General features: G+C 42.0%; 1 protein-coding gene across 1 annotated transcript in view; it reads left to right on the top strand.

Annotated features, from left to right (window-relative positions):
- The first annotated feature begins 365 nt into the window (after positions 1-365).
- The window catches only part of GLI3 (GLI family zinc finger 3), a 259,436-nt gene continuing 248,508 nt past the window's right edge, over positions 366-11,293 (top strand). Inside the window, exon 1 of the mRNA XM_003797546.3 lies at positions 366-531. Within this exon, the coding sequence (XP_003797594.1) occupies positions 408-531 (124 nt within the window). The 5' untranslated portion in view covers positions 366-407. The remainder of the gene's footprint in view (positions 532-11,293) is intronic.

Genomic DNA, 11,293 nt, shown 5'->3' with positions numbered 1-11,293 from the left:
GACCACTAAAAGGTAACATGGATGTGACTTAACCGCAGTATGGCCCTTGAGTTTCACGGTATAACCCCAGTTGAAAATTAAGATATTTGGACCATTTTGATAACAAATGCCTAGTAGGAATTTGGGAAAAGTACCATGTTATTATGGGCATTCCTCTCTATTCTCTTTTGGCCTTTGTAGATAGAATTCAACTGGCTTATTCAACTTTGAGGCCTTTTTTCCAGAAAACTTGTGCAGAAGTGTCCTCCAGGTTTCGAATTTACTAAAGCTGGAGGCTTTTCTCAGGTGACAGGTGTGATGGACTTTTGAGTGAGATTTTCTTTGTCCACTGTTCTTTGAAGTTGATGGCACTGATGTTTTCTTTAGGCATTCCTGGTAGAAAAGAGCTGAAGTAATGAGAAGACGCCATGGAGGCCCAGTCCCACAGCTCCACAACCACTGAGAAGAAAAAAGTTGAGAATTCCATAGTGAAATGTTCTACTCGGACAGATGTCAGCGAGAAAGCCGTTGCCTCCAGCACCACTTCTAATGGTGAGTAGCCATAGGGATTACCAGCGGCCAAGCCTATAGTCGTTTTTATGTTCTCTGCATTCCTTGTGAGTTGAGCATTTGCACCTGGACCACTGTTTGTTCTAGGAGACTAAAGAAAGCAAATGAGACAGAGGGTGGGGGAGGGTGGGGGGAGGCATGGACCAGGCAGACTCTAGTAATCTCTGCTTTGGCACCCAGTCTACACGCTGACTTCCAAATTTTCTAATTTGAGATGTAAATGAGATAGGTTATTTATTATAGGAAGTTCCTGTTTTGGCATTTTGGAAATCATCTTGATTAGTCTGGCAAGAGTTCAAAATGCTTTATGTTTCATATGAAAAGTCTATACTAGCTGGAATAATTAGTTATTACAGAAGATGCAATGTTGTCTCATCAAAATTAGTGACACATGATTAGAATGAAAGCCCAAAGTTCATCATAAGATATTTAACAAAAATTAAATAATTTTAACTCAAAAAAAAATTAGTGACCAGGATCTCCCTTCATCACTAGGACCCCCTGCCCCCTTTTTATGTTCATGGTCGAACCTCAAAGTAACATTAGTATCTGAGATGCAGGTTTTGTTTTTGGCTTATAAAATTTTAATTTACTGAGTAATATTCAGCAACAACATAGAGCCACTGTTTCTATATGCCATATTTTAAAATTTTGAACAAAGTGTTGAGAAACATTTCAGTTCAAGCATGGAACATGGGAAGTAAATTCCAGAGCCCCCACTGGTAAAAACAGTGGGAGGAGGTTAATGATAACCTTCACTTTCCATCTCTGCTTTTCTTCCATTGGAGGCCATAGTGCCATTGCTTTCTGTAGAGTTCACAGCCATTCCTCCCCCCCCCCCGCCCCCCTGCATTTTACTCCACTTTTCCACGTCCTTTAGGAAGAACGAGCTGGCCCATTCTTCTTCACAGCCTATCCGGGCTCATGGATTTGCATGAGCCAACCTGCTACTTTCCTTCCTGTTGGCTTTCTTTTCTTTTCTTCTTCTTTTTTTTTTTTTTGAGACAGAGCCTCAAGCTGGGTAGAGTGCCATGGCTTCACTGCTCACAGCAACCTCCAACTCCTGGGCTCAAGCGAGTCTCCTGCCTCTGCCTCCCAAGTAGCTGGGACCACAGGTGCCCGCCACAACGCCTGGCTATTTTTTGGTTGCAGCCATTATTGTTGTTTGGAGGGTCTGGGCTGGATTCGAACCCGCCACCTTAGGTGTATATGGCTGGTGCCTTAGCCGCTTGAGCCACAGGCGCTGAGCCGGCTTTATTTTCTTTATTCCAAGAGTGATTTTGCTAGACTGATTTACAGTTTTTTTACATCTGAGAGTCAGAATCTGCTTTGTAAGTTAACTGCATCCCTCTAAGGGCACATGCCTGGCAGAGGCTGGCCATGACTCTGGACCCACCTGTGTCTGCTAGGGGAGCCTGTGCTGCGCACGGGCCCTTGTTCCCCCTGGTTCCTGAGCGCTCCTTGCTGAGTGCAGGGGAGGCAGGAGCTGGCTGCTAAACCCACTGGCTAATGAGTCCAGTTTGGAATTGATCCCTAGGGAGGTATATTTATGTCTGGGTTAAAGTAATGAATTTCCTTTACATACGTGTGAAAATATATCTGTGTTTCTCCCTTTGTTGGTGGTACTTAAAGTCAGGACTGAAGCATGTTTTAATGAGCCCGAATATTTGCCATGTTCTTCCACTGTGGTTGCAGAAGTCGTATTTCTCCTTAAAAACTTGTTACCCTTGTTTCTTTTTTCTGGAATTTGTAAAAATCCGGCAAATTGTTTCAGAAATAAAATCAGTGCTTGTAGTGTTGGCTATTTGGTAAATTTAATAGTGATTTTATAGAAATAAACACTTTCTGCATCTGATTCCTCAGGAAACATCAACTTGGACTGTCTTTGTAGTTTGTGTGTGTCACGGTGTCTCGTGGTGTGTCACAGTATGGGTGTTAGTGTGAGGACAGGGTGTGAGTGTGAGAATGCATGTGAGAACAGGTGAGGCAAGAGAGGGTGCGAGTGTGCAAGTGTGAGTGTGAGAACGGGTGAGAGTGGGTGTGTCTGTGTGCATATGAGTGTGAGAACAGGTGAGGCAAGAGCGAGTGTGTGTGAGTGTGAGAGCAGCTGAGAACCGGAGCAGGTAGGTAGCAGAAGCTGTGGAGGCCGCAGGGGCACCTGTCCGTTGGTGAGGCTCAGTACGGTGACCAGGTGCTTCATTCTTAGGAAGATGCTGCTGCCACTCCCACACCTGCTCACGTGCTCAGAGGTTTGCTGCTGCTGCTGTGTGTGTCACCAGCCACTGTTTGACTTTCAGTTTCTTTCGTGAACCTACTGAGTGTGTCTGGGAACAGAAATAACCTGGCCAGCCCATGGCAGCCAGGAAGCCATGAGAGGAAAGTACTAGTCAGGGAAGGAGCAGGCATGGTTTGCAAAAGTTAGACTTAAAAATTAAAACAAACAAAAAGTACAAAGTTAGTCTTACAGTTTGAATTAGTCACATGTCTGTTTCCTCAGCCTCATTCCACACTGGCTTCCTGCCCTGATCAGCCTGTGCCCATGAAGCTCACATTCCCTCCTAAAAGTGTGCGAATCTGTCCTGTGTGGGGGCAGACACTCCTTAGGCAAATTCGCTGGGCATATCTCTGAGTGACAGCTGTCTTCAAAGTCCTGGAAACTCTGACTTTTCTTTTTAGTGTTTCTGGTAATTCTAACTGGTTGACTTTTTCTTTGGGGACATGTACAGATCCAATCAAGTACAAGAAAAATGGAAATGGTTTTAATGGTGGATTGAAACCCCACAGTGGATTCTAGGAAAATAAGCAAACACTTTTCAAGAAGGGAAAAAGCAAAAGAACAGAAAATAAATCTTTGTCTTATATGAATACTGATAAGTACAGTGACATTTTTACAGAGTCCTTTCCAGTTTTCCTCTAACTAGTTTAGAGACTGTACAGCCCCAGGAGTGTGCTGAGGGGTGTGGCCTGCTGGAACTGCAGACCCTCTTTGTTCTGCAAGCCCCCTGGCAGGGCTCCCCTTCCCCTCTGCACTCAGCCCTGCTCACACAGACCAGTGCGTGGGCTTTGTGCCCTGTTTGGGTTTAGAGCTTTTGGGGTGCAGGCTTTCCAAGGTTGGAGCACTGTGTGTTCTGGCTGGCTCCCGGCTGCCATCGCCATGGCCTCTGTCCTGTCTGTCTGTCCCTCGTCCATTTATCTCTCTTCCTGTCTTCTTTTTCTCTATGAATATCTTGGAAATGCTTGGATACTTACACTGAGGCTATGCGCAGATAGTAAAGTAAGAGTAGTAGACTCACTTGGAGGCTATCACAGGTATTACTGATGGTTACTGTTTTGGCGGATGGGGGTGGGGGCATGATTCTTTCATTGTCTTTACAAAGCTCTGAAGCTCATCCATTCCTAACTGAACAGAGAAAAATGAGTTTAGTTTCAGGAACCAAATGAATGTAATTCATGCGTTTTCTCTCCCATCCACCATTTCATGATTAAAATCAAACGAATGAACAAAAAAGTTTTGTTACCAGCGAAGTTATTGGTTAAATTGACTTAATTAACTTTTCCAGCCATTCTGTGGTGCAGTTTGTTCTTGACTGTGAGCTTCCTAGCCAAACCACGCACATTCCACGGCAAGTCCTTACAGATCTGTTTTTGCGCTTTCCTCAGCGGAGTATCTGCTCCTAGAATAACATTCATATAGAGTTTTGTTTAAACACACACATACACACAACCAAAATGCATGGTTCAGAAACCTTGAATAGCATTTAAAATAAGCACTTGCCACTTGACACTGACATTTAAAATAACACCAGTGAAAAACTATGTTCTAGATCTTGTATGGAAAAAAGACAAGCCGAATTTGGTTTTTGTTACATTGAAGAACCTAGACCAATGTTTGACACCTTCAGTAGTCTTTACGCAGGAACTACAATGTGCCAATAGTTTCACAGGCCCAGATAGTTTGTGTTCAAACTTTAGTGATATGTTTGATATGTAAATGATAAAGGGATGACATTTTATTTTCTGTATTATTTGAGAGCAATTTCAATTTTATCATTTGGCATCTAACATGGTAAGTTTCACATATAATGTATTTAGGCATTAGGTGTCATTGTTGACTTAAAAACATCCACATCTGTTAATGGTCCAAGATTATAAACAAAATACCTCAATAATCAATTTGTTTCTGGTATGAATTGGTACTTCCTAAGCCTCATGTGGTGTTTTCTTCTTTTTTTTTTGGAGACAGAGCCTCAAGCTGTCCCCCTGGGTAGAGTGCCATAGCATCACAGCTCACAGCAACCTCCAACTCCTGGGCTCAAGCGAGTCTCCTGCCTCTGCCTCCCAAGTAGCTGGGACTACAGGCGCCTGCCACAATGCTCGGCTATTTTTTGGGGCAGCCGTCATTGTTGTTTGGCGGCCTGGGCTGGATTCGAACCCGCCACCTTAGGTTATGTGGCTGGTGCCTTAGCCGACTGAGCCACAGGCGCCGAGCCTCATGTGGTGTTTTCTAGATAAGAAGCATCTTTAGATCTTCCAGTGTTTTTTACATTCTCATTATCCTATAAAATTTCCTTCAATGACTTGCAAATACTGACTTTTTAAAGGTGTTTTGCTTCATTTTCAGCCCATGATTTTTTTAAAAGGCATAATCTAATAGTTCTCATTAATCTTTTACTCTGCTTTTTTAAAAAAAGAAACTAATGATAAGCAAATATAGGCCATGGTCCTGGGGATCTTTTATCAGATAGGATAGTTATTGCGAACATACCTTAATTGATAGAATGGAGAAATTAGTATCCTAATGGTGATGCAATGTGACACCAAAGTTGATAGATTAATAATGGAGAGGAAGTGTCCTGTTCACTTTGATTCTTTCAAAGAGAAGAACTTGATTCTCTACTTAAGAAGGAAATGTCTTCAAGGTTTGTAAGGGGAAAGTGTGGTCTACAATCACCTAAGGGGATGCTTTTTTTTTTTTTTAGCTTTAACTTTTGGTTACTTCCTGGTCTTCTGATTTGCTTTTAAGCTGTGGATTGCATGGGTATTGGTTGTGATGTCTGCTGGTCTCCTGGGTGAGAGTAAGATGACTTTTTTGCTTTTCATTGGAAGTTTGAAATTCATCGGCTGTTCTTTGCCCCCAGGGCTCTGGCCTCCTAGACCTGTTTTGTGGTGAGATTCTATGTGCCCAACTCTGCTGGAAATTTACAACATATAGATGGCAAATTGTGAGCTTTTATTTTCTAGTTCCTGTAGAGGTTCAACCCAACTTTTTTTCTTTTTTTTTTTTTCTCCTCATCCCGTTTCTTGATACATGACAGATGGGTGAAAAGGATTTCAGAGAAAATGGATGTTGGTTGGGAGCACACACAGGTTTTGGGATTTGAAAGCTTGGGTTGAGTTTTGGCAACTCAAAGGGCTAGTTGAGTGCGTGTGGGCAGATTAACTTCTCAAAGTCTCAGTTTTCTCATCTGTTTAGTAAGATGATAATTAGACTGACTGACTTCACAGGCTCTTTGGGGGGAGTAAGTGAGGCAATGCCTGTACCATCCAAAAACCCTACGTAGGTAGAGAAGCTCTGCAAGCATTAGCCATTGCTCAGAGCATGCTGGTGAGTTAAACGTTACAAATCCAAATTACGGGAAATACGTTTTCCAAAGCAATGGTGAATTTGCTGGACTTAAATGTCTGAAAAATAGCTGAGGATGTTTCACAAATCCCCGAAGTGACCAAGTTTGCACATGTTAAGGAAGGATAGATTGAAACAAAACAAAACAAACTTTCTTAACCTTGAAAACCTTGATGCTGTAGTAATCATAGGTCATTGCATGAGAAACAACATGCATATACTTCTTTTCTTGATTCTTCTACAAAGAAGAATGGGGGATGGGCTGTTTCCTTTCAGTTTATGATACCCTCTTATAGGGTGGTTTGTGCTATACCAGAGTTAGGTTTTTTTTTTTACTGTTCCATTTTTTTAAATTTAAAATTTTTTTTTTATTAAGTCAGAGTTAGATTTTATTCTTTTAAAAGAGATCTCCTACTTGTAAACTGACTCACTGATGATGAATAACCTGATTCTCATAACAGCCCTGATTCTCCTGGGCTTCAAACTCACATGTTTCTAAGCTCCGGTACCACCCCTTACTCTTTATTTTGGCTAAAGTATCTCCTTTCCTGTGGTCACCCAGGCTTGAAACCGCACCATCACCTCTGACCCTTCCCCCTCTCAGGCTTCCCGTCCTTCCAGTTTGGAGGTCCTGTTGGATTTTCATCTGTAATTATTCACCCATATATTGTCCCTCTAGGCCACTTTAATGTAATATGCTGTTTAAACCCTCACTACTTCATTCCTAGACAATTAAAAAAATGGCCTTCTCGTCAGTCACCTTGTCAGTCACCTTGCCTTTGGTCTCCACTCTTCTCACACACGGGGATCGCTCCTGACAAATTAACAGTTCTGCTTATGCCACACTCCTGCTCTGGAATCTTCAGTGACCCTTGGCTACCCATAAGATAAAGCTCCCATTTTTACTTACTATTTAGATATCTTCCCGAGTCTGACCCCAGTCTCGCCTTTCAGTGTGATCTCTCTGCTGTCCCATCCTGAGTGCTCCTACCTTTCTTTATACCCCACCCCAGAACTGGGATTGTGCCAACACAACGCCTGTTTAAGGTCTTCTCATATGTGAGTATGTCCTGAGTCTTTTTTTCCCCCTCATATGATGTTTTGTCTTGAAAATTATTTAGTACAATTTGAGGGTTTTGAGGGGGTTATTATTCGTATCTTAATTAATGCACTTTGTATTTTTGAGCAGCTTTGGGGTTACAGGAACATTGAGCAGAAAGTACAGAGAGTCCCATACACCCCCTCTCCCCAGTACCCCGCCACTTTCTCATGTTACAAACGTCTCACATTAGGGGATATTTGTTACAGTCCATGAACCGATATTGACACTGTTATTAGCTAAAGTCTACAGCTTTGCCCCACAGACATTGGGGTTCATCCTTTGTGTTGTACAGTTCTGTGGGTTTTGATAAATGCGTGTCATGTATCTACCACTGCAGAAACCTACGGAATATTTTCACTGTCCTTAAAACACTTCTGTATTCTTCATTATTATCCCCTCTCCTCCTCCGTAACATTTACTTATTTTTTATATTTAAGTTAAATTTCTTGAGAGTACCACCTGTTTGTTTTTTTTTAACCTCCCCTGGGTCCCGGGTCAGTGTATTGTGGTGAGAGGGGTGAGAGGACCCCGACAGATGTTGAGTGAGCCTGCACAGTACAACACATGCTTGCCAGTACGTTGGGACAGTGGACAGGGGACGTGTAACGGAGCCAGAGTGGAGTGTTGTGCAGTGAGAAGCCAAGGTTTGAACCTTAGCCCTGCCATGTAATTGCTGTGTGATCTTGGGCAAAATTCTTAACCTCTCTGACTCTGGCACAATGCATATCCAAATATGTTAGTTAGTAATACCAGTAGACTCTGGGATATAATCTGCCCGTTTGTTAGTAATTTACAAATGGGTCAGCTTTAATCTGATAGAATTAGAAAACATTAACTAACAAAGTCCTTATATCCTTGGTTGACAGGCCAGTTAGGGGCTGGGATCAGGGAATAGTACCCAAATCACTGGTCCTGAAATCGGCACAGGTTTTCTGTTTTTCACTCAGAAGTGCTCATTGAAATTATTGGATGAAATCACTGATTTTGTTCTAAGCTGCTTCCCTAAGGGCAGGAGGCTCTTTCCCCCACCTTTTGTATGTAGCTGTTGGAATTTTCTTCTAAAAACAACAATTCCTGTGTGCTGAGAGAAATCAGAGATGAATACCACTCCCAGTTGGCCACAGTTTTCCAAACTTAGGAGTAAAGAAGCCACAGCATGATGTGTTTTGCTTGTGGAATGTTTCTGGGTTGCTGTTGATTGCTTGTGACCAAGCGGTGTGGGTGTTTCAAATTTTCAGAAACAAGCTGCTCAGAGTCAGAAGCAACCACTGAATAGTGGATGCTCCAGGCAGGAATAGTGATGATGGGAGGAAAAGCTCCCTCTGGGGAGGTGGCTGGTGGCCTTCCAAGGGTGGGGGAGGGCTTCCTTTTCCAGGCAGCCTGTGGGAGACAGGGTGATGGTAAAAGCAATAAACTTCCTGTTATCTTGTTTACATGGAAACGTTTCCAAATACATCTGCTTTAGTTTATATGTATTTTATAAAATTACATACAGTAAAATTCACTCTTTGTGGTGTACAGTTCTATGGCTTTTGACAAATTCACAAGGTCTTATAGCCACCATCACCAAGACCCAGAACACTTCAGCATCCCCCAACATTTTGACAATAATTGTGCTTCAGACTCAGCTCAGTAATGCATACTGTCATCAGTAATAACAGAGTCACCAGTGATGCTGCAGTAGCTGCCTGACATTGCTTTTATTTAATGTTTTTAAACAAATCTGTGATTTTTAAGGCCCTGTTGCCAGTACTACTGTTAGGGTTTTTTTTCTATTTAAATATCTCACATTGAATTTGTAGTAGAACTAAAATGTTTTTGAAAACTGCTCAGGAACATACAAGCCAGTGCCTCTGACAGTTTGAGTCTTTTTGTGTGTCCCGTCAGAAGTATTAATATATTTTAGGCCAATTTGAAATCCCATTTTGTGCCTCAAACTAGAAGGCAGCCTTATTAATAAGGGCTTTTTGTTGCTGTTTTTGTTACTCTGAATTAATTGCATGAGAAAATTAGAATCTGAATATGTGATGCAGTCGTAACCAGAGAAACACCGTCAAAGGCTTTGCGAAATTTTTCTTTTTTTCTTTTATTCTTTCTGTCTCTATTCCCCCCTCTTTTTGGAGGCATCTTTCCTCTTTCTCCTTTGCTTATGTAGATAGGACTTCACCTCAGGTAGAGGGAATTTTTATATAAAAGTTATTTCTAGTACCACTTAGGCGGCTGTTTTTTTTCGTTCTTGCTCTTTTTTCCCCCTTTCTTTGAGTCTTCTTCCCTCTATCTTGGTCTCTTTCTTCCTTTCTTTTTTTTTTCTTCCCCTTTAGTTGTAGAAAGTTGAGTTCCATCCCAATTATTAAATCTTAGGAGACCATTCCCACATGGTTCGGTAAATGGTAGCTTCATCCCGCGTGCTTTCATCTCCTTCCCTGCTCTCTGGCTTGACAGTTGAAAAGGTCTGACTGTGCCACACAATGGTTTGATTGGTTTCTCTGGGGGAGACTTTTCCTGCCTCATCATTCGCCAGGCAGGTGGACCAGAAAGTCTCTTGATTCTTTTGTTGCCTCTCAAAGTCCGAGGTCTTTGACTGAATAAATCCGCCGTCATGGGATAATTTGCTAAAAGGAGACTGAAAGATGTGAGAGAAAAGCTTCACTACTTGGGTGCTGCATTAATGAAATAACGGGAGCCTTGGAGTTTGCAATTGAAAAATCACCAGGAATGCAATGGGTGGAGCCGGGCTTCTTTTATTTCCCATAATAAACTTTTAGTTCTATCATTTAAAGCCTGCCTGTCCCTTTGCTTGCCTGCAGGCCTGAGTGTGTTTGTATTTTGTACCCATGTTTAAGGGGACAGCCCTGCCCGCCCGAAAGCCGTTTGGGTGCTGTGTCTAGTTAGTCATTAGATTATTACTAGTGGATGGAAAGAATTCCATATGACAGAACTAAGGTTGAGTTAACACAGGACGAAAAGTAATTTACAGATAGGCTGTCCCCAGCCATCTTTGTAGCCCCTGATAAGGTTTCATTTCAGAATGGATAGGCGACATTTCCACTTACGGGCCCATTCTGCGACACCTGTGATAACAGCTTCTGGATCCTAATTGAAATTGGTTTCAAAATGGATTTTCACTTTTCTCTGTCTGTGGAAAATATTGAATGGACTCAGAGCTGCCACAGAGAACCCCAGACCTTGGAAAATGGAGCGGGAAGCGAGGATCATCTTTCAAACAGTGTCGATGATATGACAGTTTTGTTATCTGTCTTATTAATGAAATCATTGATCACCTGATGAGGGAGATAATAAACTACATTCCACCACTGTTCATGAAGCTCAATTAGATTGCTCTTACAAATAAGGAAGGGGAAAAAAAAACCAACAACAATAGAACAAAAGTAGTAAAGGACAATGAAAAGTTTTCATTCCCAGAGTGGCTCTTTCAGATGGGAACATCCTGAGTGATTGCAATGAAGGCATCTGACACTACAAAGACCAACACTATATCCAAGGACTTCTTTTTGCCTAATGTCGAGTAACTAGCAGTTTATTAAATAACATTTTTTAAAAAGTAAAATTTAGCTTAAAAACGTTACTCATTTTCATGAGGTAAAATTCAGAATTAGAAGAAGTTCTGCATTGTTTAAGTGCTGTGAAAGGGGGAAAATGGAAAAAGAAAGCCACAGACTCTTTCCCTCCCCCGTGAAGGGATTTGGGGGTTGTCCCCAGTAGGTATATTGGGTAAGGAAAACCAAACTGAAGGGTTCATAACCTACGGCCTTTGAAAGAAAAGTAGCTTATCATCTCTTCCTCTCAAAGCGCTTTGGGAATCCAGTAAGATGGGAAGGGAATTAGGTTTGGATTTAATGAGGTGGCTCTATTGTTTGGTTTTGGGCCCTCTGGAATGTGCTGTCTGTTCCTCTTGAAGGAGGGGAAGAGATGCCGATGACTTCTCATGTTTCACGGTGAATTGTATTCCTAGGTGTTTCTCCGTTCTCTGTGCTAGCAAGGATCAATCCCATCCCCTC

The sequence above is a fragment of the Otolemur garnettii genome, unplaced genomic scaffold (genome assembly GCF_000181295.1).
Source record: "Otolemur garnettii isolate 467f Iridium unplaced genomic scaffold, OtoGar3 scaffold00119, whole genome shotgun sequence".
NCBI lineage: Eukaryota > Metazoa > Chordata > Mammalia > Primates > Galagidae > Otolemur > Otolemur garnettii.
Note: the sequence above shows the minus strand (reverse complement) of the source record. Positions and strands in the feature narration are given on the sequence as shown.